The 18492-nt window shown below is 39.8% G+C and overlaps 1 protein-coding gene across 1 annotated transcript in view; it reads left to right on the top strand.

Annotated features, from left to right (window-relative positions):
- The first annotated feature begins 754 nt into the window (after positions 1 to 754).
- Positions 755 to 18492, top strand: part of pipox (pipecolic acid oxidase) — a 54625-nt gene continuing 36887 nt past the window's right edge. The window contains exons 1-2 of the mRNA XM_020527585.2: positions 755 to 1109; positions 15455 to 15603. Of these exons, the coding sequence (XP_020383174.1) occupies positions 987 to 1109; positions 15455 to 15603 (272 nt within the window). The 5' untranslated portion in view covers positions 755 to 986. The remainder of the gene's footprint in view (positions 1110 to 15454; positions 15604 to 18492) is intronic.

Here is an 18492-nt window from a genome sequence, read left to right as displayed (position 1 = left end):
TTTCCATTAAGGGGGAAATCAAGAGCTTACTGTAGAGTAGCGCCATAATGATAATTTTAAAAAGTCAATCTCCAGCAATGATAAAATATCACTACAGGGAAGAAAATGAATAGTTGAAAACGAACGGAACCCGAACCTCCCCTTCTCTCCCATTTCAAACAGCAAGCAGGACTACACGCAGGATCTCAATATGAACCCCTTCACATTTAAAAATCCTCCGATGAAGTAATGCTTTGAAGCTAAAGTTCCCAATCAGACTGGTCCCGGTCTCGGCAGAATCCTCCTCCTTTATTAAAGTGTGTTCAAAGACTGTGCTGTGTAGAAGTTGCATGAGTAAAACAATATTCTTAGTGGCTCTCGCTTTCCATAAGGGAAATGTTTAAGCCAAGTTCCCAAGTGAGAAAAGCATTGGGACTCTGGTCTAATTGAAAATGAATTAAATCTAACACCAAAGGGCGAATAACTGCAAGCGCTTGGAATCTGAAAGGCAGAGAACGCTACTCGTCCGATTGTAAACGCGGAGAAATATTAACTTTTCCTTTTTCTATCGATGTGAATGAATAGTCTCCCAGCTACTAAAGAAATTGTGTGTGTGTGCTTGTATTTTAAGTGATCTTATTCAGAAGAAGCCCCTTTTGGGTAAAATTATGAGGTTGTTTGGGGAGGAATAAGAAAGCAATTCTAACCCAGCAGGTGGACCACATCATCGTACTGCACAGATATCGCCCCTCCTTGATGGTAAGATCACTTCCTGGGCAAGAGAGTTAGTAATTTATTAGGAAAACGTATGTTCCTCGCTGGACTGCCAACAGACCACGCACTGCTGCTTTTCTGTAAGATATTTCTAATAACTGAGGCACTTGTTATTTTTAGGGGCATGCAGAAATACAGTTAGGTCTGTCCTCTTAGTCAGTAACGACTATTTTAATAAGGTGACCTTTGAGAAGGCACGTGATTCAATAAACATTTGTCAAAGTTTCGGGAAGATGGCTGCTCCGAGAAATGACATTGACAACAACTTTGATACGATAGTGATTGGAGCAGGAATCCAGGGATCTTACACTGCCTATCATCTCTCTCGAAATAACAAGACGCTGTTAATAGATCAGGTATGTACCCTCAATCGAAGCCATTTGCTGAGGTGTGAAATTTCATCCACATGATACTCAGCAGTTTAAGTCAGCTGCTGGTCAAGCTGAAAATGCTACCAATGCAAGGGAATATAAGTAGAAGAGAAACATATTGTAACTTCGGTACAAGTTACGGATTCAAATGTACACATTTTTTCAACAGCAGGTATCAAAAAGAGGATTGAACATTTTTCTACCTGCTTTTCCTCACCCTGAAGAGAGATTAAAAGGAATTATTTTAAAAGCAATTATGAGTAAATGTTCACTGAGTTAATTTGGACAAATGTTGAGTTACACAACTGCTGTATTGGCGGCAGAGTTACCAACACCGTACGCTGAGGTTTGCATAAAGGTGGGCAATTGGTTGTGTTTTATTGGTGGAATTCTATTCTGGTCACCATTGTTTTGGAAGTAGTTTTTTTTCCATTTTTAGTGGACCTGTTTGGACATCTTGCAATACACCTCTGGAACAGGTGGATCTTGAACCTGGGCCTCCTGACCCGCAGTGGGAGGGACATTAGGAGGAGTGTATAACAATTCTGAAGGGGTCAGATTCAGTTTTTAAGAACACAGGGATGGAAGATATATTAGAATTGGTTGTATTGGTTGGTGGTTGTATCCTGCAATTCAGTTCACCATTCTGAAACCATTAATCAGTGACTTCAGACTGTGACTCAGTTATCTTTTTTATAGGTTTTTCTCATCATCAATAATATTTCTAGGTCAGATGACTGTCAAACTTACCACACACCAACTCTCCAAAAGACCTGCTTATTCATAGCCCCTGTCTTTACATACATTTAAATTTGTCTTTTTCAAAGGCTGGACTTGGCTTTCTGGTTCCTCTCCTATCTACTGTGCAAGATGTTGTGGATTTGAAGGGCCAGGCCGAATGTGAACTTTATAACCATATCACACAGTAACGGGCTTTAAAGTCCAAAGTGCAAGCTGTACACATCCATAAACAACAAGGGTTCAAAGGATAGATAGCAGTCACACAGATATGGAATAAGCTGTCAGGCAAAATCTGAACATTTGAAATCTCAGCTGAACATACCAGAATTACTTAGCAGGTCAAACCGTGGAAAGCGTCAAGTAAACATTTCAAACCAGTTCATCTTTACTTTGGTTTTCACAGAAGACCATTGATCTGAAACATTTAGCAAACACAAGTCATGAAGCCTTGCTGATTATTAATGTCTGTCCACAGTCAGTTGTTGAATCAGTGTTCCTTCATGTTGGATATGACTTGGAAAAAGCACTCAGGGTGGCAAAGGCACAGAATGTAGACTGATTGGGGGACTTTGATCTTCAGGATCAATGGTTGTTCAGTAACACCATTGTTGACTGAACTGGCTGAGTCCTAAAGGATGTATGTGCCAGACTGGGCTGGTGGAAAGTGGTAAAGAGAATCAACTCGATGGAAAAATCTAATTGACCTTGTTCTTACCAACTTAGCTGTGGAAACATCTGTCCGTAACACTGTTGGTGAGAGTGATCACCACTACATTCTTATGGAGACAGAAATTAGCTAAGTGTTTTATTTGATGCTGCTTGGCCTGCTGTGTTCATCCAGCCCTGCACCTTGTTGTCTCGGATTCTCCAGCATCTGCAGTTCCTACTATCTCTAAGTGTTTTATTTGTCTAGTTTCGCTGGGGAGCCATTACCCTCTGTGAGGCCTAGTGAGTTTTCTCACGCTTTCATCAGAACTGACCTCATTAACTATGGTGTCCCACTCATCAAATGCTAACTTGCCAAACTTTTCTGCAGATCAGACAAATTTAATGCATCATGAAATTGACATTTTCAGGGACACCACTGGTTCCTAATGGCCTCTATGTTTCTTGTTCTGACTGCCAGCAGATAGATCATTGCTAGAGTCTCTGTCTCTGTCTCACTCTGTGCAAAACCACACAGCTAAATCCAGTACAAAAACGTACCTCCTTGGCAACCGATCCCCATAGCAATGTGGCACCACTGGGACATCCCAAATAAAGATTCAAACCAATCACCCACAATTTACAACCCTGTCCTTTAAAAATACATGGATAATTTAAGGACTGTTCATGTTTGGCTTTTCAAATCCTTCTTTAATCTGGGACTAATATCAATACTTTAAACCGCTAATGGAAATAACTCAGCTCTACCAAGAAATTCAGGAATTGGGAGGGGTCACCGATTGTTTATGTTTACTCATTTCCACCTTGAGCATCCTTATGTAAATATTTAGTATCTCTTGCATGGTCATTATCTTCGGGATGTTTACTAGTTCATCCAAACCAGGATTTTTTCATTTAAATTTTCAAAATTAATTTTCAAAAACTAAAAGTTACATTCCTGAAATAAATATTCATAACAAACTCCATATAAGTTAAGTGTTTATTTTCCACTTCTTAAGAAAGGATTGCGTTGCCTAGTTTTTTTGCCAAGTAGGAGGGGTCTTCAGAAGGACTCCCATGTGAATCTCCTGTAAATAGGTGCAGAGGTTTTGTAGCCGTTTATTTTTATTTCCCCTGTTTTGCAGAACACTTTCAATACTGGCTTCTGTTAAGTTTCTGTCATTTCTCTGAAAACTTAGTTTTATCTAATAAAATTTAATGTGTATGGAACTTAAAATAGTTAAATGCTGTCTGCTAATTTACCAGAAACTGACACCATTGAAGCGTTACAAAGCTCAGGCAAGGCAGAAATGCCTGTAAGAAGAGTAGAATGTAAAAGAATTGTGTATAGAAATGGTTGAAAGAACATATAGGCACCTAAACAAAATTTGATGGGGGTTTGCGATTGTCAGCAAGTTAAGTTTAAAATTATTGATCAGAGTTTTATTTTAGGCAGTATTTGCAGTATTGCAGGCACAAATTGAAGAATTCTGATCCAGAGGTCAGCATTCATCAGATCCAGATGACCTGACAATGACTGAAGGAAATGGTTTTGTGGGCTCTGGGCCAAAATGGCCTCAGTTGCAGGGATGTACAGTATCTGTGATACCTTTACCTTAGGTCTAATACTGTTGGTGGTTCTGAAGAAGTGTCCCGACCCAAAACATCGACTTTTCTGCTCCTCTGATGCTGCCTGGCCTGCTGTGTTCCTCCAGCTCCACACTGTGTTGTCTCTGACTCCAGCATCTGCAGTTCTTACTATCTCCTGGTGGTAATGAAGGGTCACCTCTGCCTCAATATTTCATTCTAATGCTGCGTTGCAGATTAGGAACTAACTGCAGTGTCAACCTGTGTCCTAATTGCACATTTATCAGTAATCGTTTATCAGCATTGCTATCTCTTTAATCTTCTTTACCATCGAACAGTCACAATACGATTCTATTATTATTCCATGTGACTGCACTGTTGCATTCCTCAAAATCTAAGGCCAGTCATTCATATGATAATTGGTTGGGAGCTAAATGACAGTGAGTAGTGTTAAAGGGAACATTCACTTAGTGGTAGGATGTGACAAGTGCTGCTGTCTTAAGGCATCTGCGCTGGGCCCAGGGTGGCCAGGTTAGTATTAAAGCATGGAGAGGTGTATACCCATATGGTATTTACAGATGACACTTAGTTCAGAGGCACAGTAGATTGTGTAGATGGGAACAGAATGTTACAAAGCGCCATACAGTCCAGGTTTTTGGAGCTCAACGTGAGAAGCGCAAGGTCATAAAAAAGTAGAATTTTACAGTACAGAAAATGTCCTTCAGCCCATCAAGTCTATACAGCCAAAAAATATACTACTATCTAATAATCTAGTCCCAATTTCCTGCACAAGGCCCATAGCTTTGAATGTTCTAACACTTCAGGTGCTCATCCAAGTACTTTTTAAAGGTTGTGAGACTTCCTGCCTCAACTACACTTCCAGGCAGTGCATTCCAGACTGCCATCACCCTCTGGATGAAAAAGCTTTTCCTCAAATCCCCTCTAAACCTCCTGCCTTTCACTTGAAAATGGTGCACCGTTGTTATTGACCTTTCAGCACAGGGGAATAGCTGCTTTCCTTGCCCCCCGTCCATGTCCCTCATAATCTTGTACACCTCAATCAGATTCCACATCAGCCTTCTCTAATCCAAAGAACCCAAGCTTAATTAGTCTGTCTTCGTAGCTGAAATGCTCCATCTCAGGTAACATCCTAGTGAATCTCCTATGCACCTCCTCAGAGCAATTATATCCTTCCTATAGTGTGTAACTGACCAAAACTGCACATAGTTGTATTCTAACCAAACTTCTGTACATTTCCAGCAATGATCTCCTTGCTCTTAGAATCCCTCAGTGTGGAAGCAGGCAATTTGGTCCATCAAATCCACACTGACCCTCCGAAGAGCATCCAACCAGACCCGGCACATCCTTTGGACACTATGGGTAATTTAGCATAGCCACATCCACCCAATCTGCACATCTTGGATTGTGGGAGGAAACCAGAACAAACCCACGCAGACACAGGGAGAATGTGCAAACTCCAGACAGGCAGTCACCAAAGGGCAGGATCGAACCCAGGTCCCTGGTGCTGTGAGGCAATAGTGCTAACCACTGAGCCATGATGCTGCTCGTACAATCTAAGTCATCCACTTTGGATTCAAATCTTTTCAATCAAAACATTTTCTTCATGGAAAGAGATAGCAAGTAGCTGTACTTGCCTTCCTTTTGAGGGAAAGGTAAAGAGTGCAATAATTATCTGATGGGCTTCTCTTCCTGGCCCATCATTCCAAAAGGAGGAATGTATGTAGAATCTGGCTTCAGGGCACACCTTGGAATATAGCAGACAATTGAGGATGCTGTTGAGTTGATCTTGGTTTCATTATATTATCCTGTTTTCCAACGTGTATGGGCTGTAGTCAGACAAAAATAAAAGAAATGCTGATTTCCCGTCAGATTTTATTTTTGAGCAGGTTTCAATTTAGACAGCCTTTGCTTCTACCTGGGTAAAATGCTGCAAGGTTTAATGAGACATTTTGCTTCTATAACTTTCTAGCTTTTACCTACTTAGACTTTCTCCAAAACGTTTGTAGTGCCTGTTGAAGATTCTGTACTGACATGTGGTAACAGAATATTTTTCATCCGTCAGTAAATTTGCTTTGGCAACGAGTAGAGTAAGAGCCTCAGAAGTAGCAGGTACATAGGGGGAGAGGAATAGAACTGAAGCGTGCTCGCAGGATTCACAGGTCTAGAATGACATTGTCTCAATTCTTTCATGAGTGGTGCATATGGAGACTGGGCTTCACTAATGAGGCTGATCAGAGAGACGTGTCACCACTTCAAAATTAACAAGCTTACATCACCCACAGTGAGCTGCTGCAGTGGGAACAGCACCATATACTGCAGTAAAGGTCACTGCAGCCTTCAGGCTTTTTACCTCTGGCTCATTCCAGGTCATCACAGGGAATTAAGTATTAACTCATGTCTGCATTAAACAGCTGCTGTCTGGTTTGTAAAAGCAACTTTCCCCATGAACATTTTAAAGCGATAGAATTTTAGAATTCTCCAAAGTCCACAGAGCACTGTTCTGAACCAGCGTCACCATCCACGCTTGTTTCGATTAGTCACATCAATTGGCACAGTCACCAGTGGCATGTGAACGGAGGACAGTTGCACAAGAGGCCTTTGTAAGGTGGATAGAATATCTTGAAGTGGAAGTATATTGGGATCGAGGGATAGAGGGGCAAAGCCATGAAGGGATTTGAGCATAAGAAAGAGACGCTTAAATCTGAGGCACTGGGAGAGTGGGAGTCAATGCAGGTCAATGGGGATAGGAGAGCTGGGTGAATGAGATCTGTGCTGAGATTTTATGAGGTTCCAGGGAACTTTCAAGGAGGAATGGAGTGGGTGAACATCAAATCGGTTGAGTTGGTGGGAAGAATTGCATCTTCCACCTTCCCACCACTACTGGCTGCCAGCAGCGGGCATGGTGGTGGACTGCCTACCACCCTTAGGCTAGCTGAAGACCTCTTAATAGAACATAGAACATAGAACATTACAGCGCAGTACAGGCCCTTCGGCCCTCGATGTTGCGCCGACCTGTGAAACCAATCTGAAGCCCATCTAACCTAAACTATTCCATTATCATCCATATGTTTATCCAATGACCATTTAAATGCCCTTAAAGTGGGCGAGTCTACTATTTTTGCAGGCAGGGCATTCCACGCCCTTACTACTCTCTGAGTAAAGAACCTACCTCTGACATCTGTCCTATATCTATCACCCCTCAATTTAAAGCTATGTCCCCTCGTGCTAGGCATCACCATCCGAGGAAAAAGGCTCCCACTGTCCACCCTATCTAATCCTCTGATCATCTTGTATGTCTCTATCAAGTCACCTCTTAACCTTCTTCTCTCTAACGAAAACAGCCTCAAAACCCTCAGCCTTTCCTCATAAGACCTTCCCTCCATACCAGGCAACATCCTGGTAAATCTCCTCTGCACCCTTTCCAATGCTTCCACATCCTTCCTATAATGCGGTGACCAGAACTGTACGCAATACTCCAAGTGCGGCCGCACCAGAGTTTTGTACAGCTGCAACGTGACCTCATGGCTCCGAAACTCAATCCCTCTACCAATAAAACCTAACATACTGTACGCCTTCTTAACAACGCTATCAACCTGGGTGGCAACTTTCAGTGATCTATGCACATGGACACCGAGATCTTTCTGCTCATCCACACTACCAAGAATCTTACCATTAGCCCAGTACTCTGTATTCCTGTTACTCCTTCCAAAGTGAATCACCTCACACTTTTCCGCATTAAACTCCATTTGCCACCTCTCAGCCCAGCTCTGCAGCTTATCTATGTCCCTCTGTAACCTGCAACATCCTTCCGCACTATCCACAACTCCACCGACTTTGGTGTCATCCGCAAATTTACTAACCCATCCTTCTACGCCCTCATCCAGGTCATTTATAAAAATGACAAACAGCAGTGGCCCCAAAACAGATTCTTGAGGTACACCACTAGTAACTGAACTCCAGGATGAACATTTCCCATCAACCACCACCCTCTGTCTTCTTACAGCTAGCCAATTTCTGATCCAAACCGCTAAATCACCCTCAATCCCATGCCTCCGTATTTTCTGCAATAGCTACCATGGGGAACCTTATCAAATGCTTTACTGAAATCCAAATACACCACATCAACCGCTTTACCCTCATCCACCTGTTTGGTCACCTTCTCGAAGAACTCAATAAGGTTTGTGAGGCACGACCTACCCTTCACAAAATGTGTGACAGATTAGCACTTCAGTGTGTGGGAAGACCAACAGTGCTGCCCTTTCAGGTTCGGTATGGATCTCTCCTGATTGGGCATGCTGTGGCTCAAAAAGGGCCATTGTAACTGCAAGATACACCTACCACCCATCTTGCCATCAGGACTGAGTCCTAACCCAACTTCCTGGGACCTATTTGACTGGTTGCAAGGAACCCCACAAATGTAGCTGTTGTTACTAATGGTCAAGTCAGATCCCACACTGAAATCTGGCTTGATAGATCATACTTCATTTTTATTTAACATGGTGGTCTTTCACCAAAATACAAACACGCAATAATGCAGATTTGGTTTTAAAAATTAAACAGAAGTTTATTACTAAAGGTTTATTGAAAGTGATGAAAATTAAATAGTTTAGTTTATTCTATTTTCATATTACACAATTTGAAAGATTTTGAAACACATAGGAAACTACAACCCCAACTGTCCCAATACTATCACATTGTAGAACTTTAACTCCACAGAGAGTTCCCTTCTCTGTCCTATTTAGTTTTGACATATCGGTTTCTTCAGTTCCAGCCTTGAGAGTTTGATAGCCTTTTTCTTAATTAGTTACGCACTTAGCTTAAGTCTCCGCAGCTACAAATAATTCCTTTGGAATTCTAACCAAACACTTCTGGTCTGCAGCTTTCAGCAAAACCTTTACACTGAGTTAACCTACTCTCTGAGTAAAGAAACGAAAAATCTAAGAACTTCTGAAAACTGAAACCAAAAGCTTTCCAAGCTCTGGGTTTTTCCTCTAAGCAAAAAGAAAATCAATTCCTAATCCTTCTAACTGAAACAAAGCTAATGTTCTTCAGGAATAAATCCAAGAACTGCAGGTGCTGGAAATTCAAAACAAAAACAGAAATTGCTGAAGAAACTCAGCAGGTCTGGCAGTGTTTGTGGAGAGAAAGCAGAGTCAATGTTTCAGGTCCAGCGACCCTTCATTAGAACTGCTGATTTTCTCCAGCGATTTCTGTTTTCGTGTCGGTAATGTTATTCAGGTTTACTCTGTCTGCTTGTAAAACTCTACCAATGCAAACAAATTTCCCGTTGTCATTGCAGGAACTTTCTCTCACTGGTTTTGAAAAAGTAATGGTTCCAGAATTATTGTCAAGTTAATCGTTAAACACCCTCATACCATAAGACTATAAGATGTAGGAGCAAAACTAGGCCATTCAGCTCATCAAATTTGCTCTGCCATTCAGTGACATGGGCTGGGCTGATTTGATAATCCTCAACTCCACTTTCCTGCCTTTTCCTCATAACCCTCGATTCCCTTATTGATTAAAAATCTCTCTATCTCAGCCTTGAATATACTTTGTGATGTAGCCTCATCAACTCTGTGCAATAAAAAACTTCACAGATTGACTACCCTCTGAAACAAATAAAAATGCTCCTCATCTCTGAGATTATGCCCTCTGGTCCCTAATCCTAATCTACAAGGGTAAACAACCTCTTTGCATCTAACCTGTCAAGATCCACAGGATCTTATGTTTCAGTGAGGTTACCTCACATTCTTCTAAACCTTAATGAATACAGGCTGAAACAATTCAACCTCTCCTCATTAAAGCCCTCCAATCAACATAGTGAACCTTCATGCAGTGCCTCTAATGCCAACACATCTGTCCTTAGCTAAGGGGACCAAAACTATTCATAGTATTCAGGTGTGGTCTGACCAGTGCTTTATGTAGTTTAGCAAGGCATCCCTACTTTTATCCTCCATTCTCTTTTTGAAATAAAAAACAACAGTTCAAGTGACTTCCCTATAACCTGCTGAACTTGGATGCTAACTTTTTGTGATTCATGCACTAGGACTCACAAAGCCCTCTGCGCTGCAGCTTTCTGTAGTTTTTCCAAATTTAAATAATATTCAGCTCTTCTGATATTCCTGCCAAAGTGCGTAACCTTACATTTTCCCACATCATTTCCTATCTAACAAGTTATTGCAAAAAAGCCCAAAATCCACATGCAACCAGTTCAAATTCCAAACTGTGGAATAAATGATATTAAAATATGTATCAAGTACACACCGTATATCACATTGTTCTTTGGACCTGCTCACCAATGCTGGTTCCAGATTTGCTGCAGTCAGAGCAGTGGCCACCACTTTCTGTGGTGACACTGGAATGAAAGAACTGCCAGGCATCCAACTTTCCATGAGCACTTGGGAGTTATGACACATCTTAAATGAGTGGATGCCCAGTTTTCAGGCAATCATTTTCTCAGGGATTGTAACATCTTGGCACTTCCATGACTACCCAGAACAGGGCTACTCCTAACTTCCTGGCTAGCAGATAGGGCACCACCATCCTGTTCAATTTTTGGTCTTCATGTGGAATATGATGTGGGCACTGGAGTAGAGGGAAGTTCTCCAGTGAATGGATGGTGGAGACTGGAAGACCAGCCAGGAGAGCATTGGTTCTTGTGTCTGAATGTGGCAAAGGCCAGGATGTGGGTTTCAGTGAGTGATTGGAGTGAGTTAGGAGGGGCGGCAGGGCATATTACAGAGATGGGGTTAGGAGATCTTTGTGATGGAGAGGTTACACAATTAGAAATTCTGCTCAGTAGTTAATAGGACATTCTTACTTAGTCTGAAAGAGTAGCCAGGGAGGAGAAATTGAATTAGTGGCAAGATACTGACTTTTTGGCAGGAGCTGAAGGGGAAGATTTCGATTTTACGAGAGCTTAACTGGAGAAAATTGCAGCTTAACAAAAATAGTCATGAATGTTTAGTATGACTAACACAGAACCCACAAAGAACAGCAAGGCTGGTGTTGGCGAGGTGGATTTGAGCACCATATCATAATCTTGGAAGTTGCCTTTTTGAAGCAAAAAAGTCCCCAATTCCATTCTTTTGCATCTTCTCTGTGACAATCAGCCCATGAGGCAGGTCTGTTGGTATTTTCCTGGTAGCTGCCAGTTTAAGTGTGAGCATATATCACACTCTATTCATCCCTGCAAAGCAAGTGGGAGGCTGGCTATAAAAAATTGGGCTACTCCCTGAATCCTTGATTCATAACTCCTCTCAAAAGTCTGATCAACAAGCAGATCCAATGACCAGCTAGAATCCTCTGAGAAAACAAGCACAATGTTTGCACTGCTAGACCAGACCCGCTAGCTCACTGAGAGATTTTCAAATGGCAATGACTCAGAGTACTGCAGACCACAATTTGACAATAATCTGTCGCATGACAAGGGAGTAAACACTGATGACAGAGGATGGCTAGAAACAAGAGGGCTCCAACAGTTGCCAGCAGCCAAAATGTTTTACAGCAGCTCAGTGAACTTCAGTGCTACGATCTACATGGCCCTATGTTAGCTGTCACTTCAAGTACATCTCCTAGACCATTCACAAATAGACTGCATCTTCCCAAAGGTAACATTACAACTCATGGCATTATGGTCACCAGCTTCTTCTGCACACAGACGTTCAAAATGAATCATATTGTTCCCCTTCTCCAGGTCTGCTTCTGCTGGTTTCAGTACAGGAGCTAAATAAGATAATCTCATACTCAAATTGATCTAAAATTCTGTAGATCAAGCCATCCCATAGCCATGTTCTCACTGAAAATGCTCATACAAATTTCAGAGCATTGATTTGACATGAATTTGTTGCTGTTTCTTGTAGTTGAGCGCTTCTCCACAGTGAAAAGGGGAGAAGCCGAAGTGTCCAGGCAACTCTCACTCCTTTCCTGTTGGGCAGTTGCAAGAAATATTTGGTCTTGAGTAGAGTTATACCATGTGTGGACTGCCTGAAGTTAGGTCCTTGCTCCATGTTTGCTGATGCTTCATCCTGAGCTGTTTTCTTGGCCAATTTGTTGCCACTGGTGATTTCCCATTACTGCCTCTTCCCAGTGGCTAGCAGAGGAGGCAGGTCCCAAGTCTGCCTCTGCTGGAATAGGATTTGAATCATCATTGTTGTTCTGAACCACCTCGCCATCTAACCAACTAAGCTGTCTCCCCTTGTGCAGACTACAAGTGGGAAGAAAATAATGATGCTCGGTACTCTATTTAACAATGACTTATATGTTAGATGAGTGGCTTCAGAATAAATTGAAATACAGATACAGCCAGGTGGTTTAATTTGTTTTGTGCTTGTCTCTATTCTTCCACAAAATATGCAGAAACATTCACACACTTGGGAAAAGGCAGCAGTTATGAATACCACTTTCAATTTGTTACCTTTTGTTTTAAGAGAGGGTCCACAGGGTTTTTCCTTTTTGGCTGTTTACTGTGCCCACCGTGAACAATTCGAAACCAATCTCAGTGCTAGGAGGTATTTACCCATTTCCTGGCATCTGTCAGTTCCAATCCATCATCTATTGTTAGAGTTCAATGGGTCTGTCTGAAAGTTACTCATTATCCCTTTTGGCAGATGTCTCCCAACCACGCAGCTAAAACTCAAACCCATCATTTGCAAATTATTAGCTGTCCCCCATGTTCTCACCAAATGCAAACATGTGAGTTTTGTGAATTCAGTGTAATCTACTGTTTGCCTAAAACAAAACTAAACAATACCTTTCATCTCACATTATGTACTATGCCTGATTGTAACCTGACTTCAAAAATCGTAAAGACAAGTAAATATAATATTTCACCTCAACAGTTATTACCATTATCAATCTTTGTCGTAATAAGTAGTGGCAGTCTTTTTTGTTTTTTGTTTAATTTTACATGAAGACACCAGCATTTGTATAAACCTAATGTGATCAGCCTAAGTACACTATGATTCTAGTAGCATCTGTAGGAACAAAACAGAGTTAACATTTCGAATCGACGACTCTCCATCAGAACTGAAGTCTCCGGACTTGACATGTTAACTTTGTTTTCTCCCTAAAAATGCTGCGAGACCTGCTGAGTTTCTCCTGCAATTTTTGTATTTGTTGCAGATCTCCAGTATCCACAGTTCTTTGTTTTATATAAGCACCATGAGTTTTGATTCAGTTCCACAATGCAGCTCAATGGCATGTGTTACAATTCCTGCTGTAGACAATTCATAGAAATAGAAGTCTAATCCCAATTCCAGAATCATTTCGTATGATTTGAGGATGTTTAATTCCACCAAAGTATTTGTGACAAGTAGATTTCATTTGTTTAGAACAGTGGGAGTGAAATTGAACCATGCAAGCAGTGGCAAGGCAACGGCAGATTTTTCATCGCAACAGTTTCTCTTTTCCATCAAGTTGGGAAAATATTGCCAAACATTTAAATCTAACACAAATGAATAGACTAATTTCACCCCTTCACTTCAGGGAATATTATTATCCATGCTTCTGACAAACTCTGCATCTAGACATCTGATTTAAAAGTAATTCTTAGATGTATTTCAATGAATTTTCAGAAGCCGTTATGTCCTTCAGCGATTTGTCAGAAAGCACAAGCCAATAACAATGTTTCATCATAGCTCTATGTGTCAGGGTTTGTCAAGTCTAAATCATTTTATATCTCTGGATCATTTTGATCCAGTCACATGGGGACCAGTAGCTGACTGAGTACAAACTTCAAATAGTGCCTACATTTTTAATGTGGCTAACAGAGAACAGCGTTCTATTTATTAATGCTGGTGTATCACCACTTTTGAAAAAAATTGAAAATGAGTGTTTTTTCTAAGTTAACATCTTTAATCACCCACAAAAGCTTGACTTGCTTTTGACTCACTGCACGTTTAACAGCTCAAGTTGCGCACTGAAAATGTAACATTCTTGAAATGTCAGGCAAAATTTAAAAGCTGCATTGATAAAACACATAACAAGTGAAGAAGCATATTTTGTAAAGAATGTTAGTCTTTGGAACAGAATTTGCACCAGATGTATGTTAGTATTTTAAGGCATTGCAATAGTTTTAAGGCTTTAAAGTATTCTGTGAGAGAAAGTTGACAAACTTATTACCTTTTTTAAAACCTGTATTATTTACCGCTCCTGTTCCTAATGCAAATCATTAAAATATTCCCCTCACACAATCTGCACATTTCTTGTAACAGTGCAGTATATAATTCAATTCTCCATATTCCAAGCCTAGCTGGACATCGCTATGATGACTGACAAAGCTGTAAGAGTTTTCAAAATTATGAAGGATTTAGTGCTCACCGGAGTGCAGGGGGATCTCTGAATGACTCTGTGTGACCCAGAATTCCAAGTACATTGTGCCCACCTGAATCGGCTATTATCTGTCCAGGGGTTAACAAAGTGGATTGATGTAGGAAGTAAAAGGTTACCATAGCTCATAGTGTTAAAGTTGTTTTTAAACATAGTATAGGGAATAGGAGTAGGCCACTCAGCCCTTTAAACCTGTTCAAGGTGGATCTTTTATTTCAACACAATTTTCCTGCACCATCCCCAAACCCCTTGATATTTTTAATATGTAGCATTCTGTCAATCTCAATCTTAAATATGTTCAATGACTGCACCTCCACAGGAACTTGGGGCAGAGAATTCCAAAGATTCACAACCCTCTGAGTGATTAAATTTCTCCTCATCTCAGTCCTAAATGGCCTACCCCTTATTTTCTCTGTGGATGTGTATGAGACAAAAGTCATTAAACAAGGGTCATAAATGTGATCAAACAAAGGGGCACTTCCTCCTGAAACTGTTGTATAAATGAACCTGCTGTAATTTCAGGACACTTCTGTTTATTGAGGACTCTTCACTGCATGATGGTTGTAAGAAAGACTTTCTGATGTCAGCTTACTCCAATTCCCAGGTAGCTTTTGACTCGCAACAGTTACCACTTCTATCCCTATTGGAGAGAATGAAAACATTCCCACCACACAGTCATATCTTGTAAAAGTGCAGCATTTGTCAATGTTACATGCCAACAAAAAAATCCTTAGAGAAAGATCATGTAATGTAAACAGGTTTGTTCTACTCTGCTATACTTTCAAAAACATTTACAAGTCAACACTGCTTTCATGCTTGATGTCCAACCGTTCTCTAAACTGCTTGTTGTGGTATTGTATTCTATGAGGGTTAGATTTAACATGTAACCTGCAGTCATCCCAAATTTAGTAAGAGGTATCTATTTTCCATTTTGATTTGATAACTATTTTTAAAAACGACTCTGTATTCTTGTCGGAACTTGGCATTTATCTCTCTGCTTCCAGTTTACTTTGCCACATTCCCGTGGAAGCTCTCATGGGCAAACTCGAATTATTCGGAAAAGCTACTCCAAACCTTACTACACAGAGATGATGACTGAATGCTTCCAACTCTGGAAGCAACTGGAAGCTGAGGCTAATGTTAAACTATTCAGGTAAATAAGCACCATATATTCCCAGATTGGGGGCATTCCAGCAATAAAATAAAATGTTTGCACTTACATAGCGGATTTTTTTTTTGTAAGAAAATGGGCTTTTCAGGTTATAGTAAAGGAATAGGCATTGCAAGAGTTAAATGGCCTTAAACTTTTCTTTTAAGCTACTATTTTGGAAAATCACACTGCACAGTACAGTCTGTTGATATGTGGCTGATTCAGCATCACATTATTTCTTGCAGGAACTGTCTACAGCCTCATCTGTTGTCTCATTCTATATCTGTGGGATTTGTAACTTTGTAATTTTTTAAAGTACTAAATTCCCTCTTTCACTATTTTTTTCTCATTGAGCTTTGCTAGATTGCTGATTTAAGGTTGCTGATCTTAGGTTAATGACTGCAGTTTGTAGTTTTCTTCTGTTGGAATTAGGAAAAAGTTAAAACCTAAATTTACTTTGCAGTTAGAACTTTTGTCCTTAAAGTCCACAGTTCTGTCAACAGCTATAAAAGCAGTAAACCAGCACAAAAATTGCTTGTGTTAAGGTTAAAAACAGAGAAAACTTGACCATAGCATTTGCAGTGCACATGGTTAGATGGATTTATTTGCAGTTCTAGCTTTTGAGATGTATCCTGGAATGTTTGGGTCATTCTCTGTATAGAAGGACCAGGAGGAAAATTGATGGGTGTAAAAATGTAAATGAATACAAGAAACAAGGATCACACCTTCTACTCAAATGACAATAACACAGAATATAGTCAATTGGACTTGAGAGTCTGCTGCTCATATAATTTTCACTGATGTTTAAATAAGATCATAATTGTTATGCAATCAGCTATGAACTATTAATAGACAGTGGAAAAGTACTTCAAATGTATTATTTTGGAATTAATATTGAAACAAAATAACATTTAGCATCTAGTGACTACTGTTACATACATACTGTTCACTATCTTGCCAAACCTCCTTTAAGAATGTAGCTAATCGAAATTACTTTGAATTAATGATGCATTTGTTTGCATGGATCAGAAGAATAGTCATAGATCCTCCCTTCACAAAACTATCCTGACGTGTTCACTGCAGCCTAAATTTTGTGTGATATTTGAAACACATAATAAATTAAAAGCAGTCAGCCTGCTAAGAGATTGGGGAGTTCTGCTGAGTATCTCAGTTCACTGGAAGCAAAGGCAATATCAACCTTGTTCACAGTGAGATAGCATCCCTCAACAAAAACATGATGCAATATAAACATGGCAGAAATTAAAATCAGACTACCTGTATTTTGAGTTAAGCATATTGGTAAGGCTATATAGGGCAAATCAGACTCCAACAGCACATGCACAGCAGAAAGTGGCTTTAATCATACAGAAACATTGCTATTCTAGAATTTTGACAAGGAATTCTGCATTGAAATATAAAAATGTAGATTGTCTGCTTCAATCATTTCACAGCACTTGTTCTTGGAAAATACATTCTCTGTTAGGAAAGTACAGTCCTATGATTTACGTTCATTTCTTCAATTATGTTTTGAGCAATTTAGAAGTTATCTCCTTTTCCTTTGATCACTTTAATTTAGAGTAGGTTCTAGTCAACTAATTGAGTCACGTACTGTTGCTCGGTGAGTTTCTGAGTTAATCCTTGGTGTTCTATTTGTATAACTTTTTATTTATTACTTTTTGTATTGCATCATATTATACCATGCAGTCAGTCTGAATATTGTTGAATAAGTGTTTCTGTGAAATAAGGATGGAAAACCCAAACTCTCTCCAGCCTACAGTCCTTAACCATTTTAAATAATTGTTAACGTTGGCTATAAATGTTTTTGTTTGATTTTTGATTTTAAACAGATTACATCAGGCTATAAATAGCAAATTTATTCACCTTTCTGCTTGACGTATTTCTTAAATCACTATTGTTCACTTTGTAGAAAGTAGTAACTGTTCATGTTCTATTAAATTCTCTGTTGTAAATATTAATCATGTACCAGAATGTGGGAGTTCCTCATGTGAATACATTTTTTTCCATGCGAACCATCAAGGCTAAAATTTAAGTCGGTAAAACCCATTGAATGCCTACTTAAATGGCTCTTTAATGTATTTTGAGAGTATATTTAGTGAATTTTTACAAAGTAGATATTTAATTTTTGGGAATGCTTTCAAAAGGCTCAGCACAGTTCAATTATAGTCACAGAAGCCCAAGGCTGCTGACATGCAACACACCAACAATAAATTTCTCATGGACACCATGCTATCTCACAGGAGTAGGTAGATGCTCATTGATTCCCGAGAAATATATCCTATAACGGCTGATGGTATTGCATGCACCTACAAAATAAATCCCATGTTCTCTAATTATGCAGCTACACCACCAGTATTGTTCAATTCCCCTGGTTAATTAAGTTTGCCTGCTATCTCACTGTTCAGTACTTATCTTCAGTAATTGTGTTTGTAGGTTTTCTACGGTTGCAATAGGTTGAGTTATTCAGTGTTCATCACAGAAAAGTAATACCCTGAACAGAATTTTGACCTGCTTTGAATTACATTCATTAAACAGTTTCAGACTCCCAAATAAAGGGAAATTACATTCAAAATCACAGGAACTGACAGCATAGTCTGTGCCCAGTGTTTCTTTCTAAATATGGTTATACCTATCCCCTATCATCTAGCTTTACAATGCTATATTAATCAACTATAGGTTGAAGTGAGTGCCTCAAATATTGAGACCAATATACATTTTATGCTGGTGAGGAGACTTATGTTTGTGAGTGGAAGATGGTGATTTAATGGTAATGTTACTTGACTAGTAATCCATTAAGCAAGGTTAATGCTCTGGGGTCATTAGTTCTGATCTGTCCATGACAGCTGGTGGAATTTAAATTTGGTGAATTCAATT

The sequence above is a fragment of the Rhincodon typus genome, chromosome 26, assembly GCF_021869965.1.
Source record: "Rhincodon typus isolate 14 chromosome 26, sRhiTyp1.1, whole genome shotgun sequence".
NCBI classification, from domain to species: Eukaryota; Metazoa; Chordata; class Chondrichthyes; order Orectolobiformes; family Rhincodontidae; genus Rhincodon; species Rhincodon typus.
The sequence above is the reverse complement of the archived record's forward strand: the minus strand, read 5'-3'. Positions and strand labels throughout refer to the sequence as shown.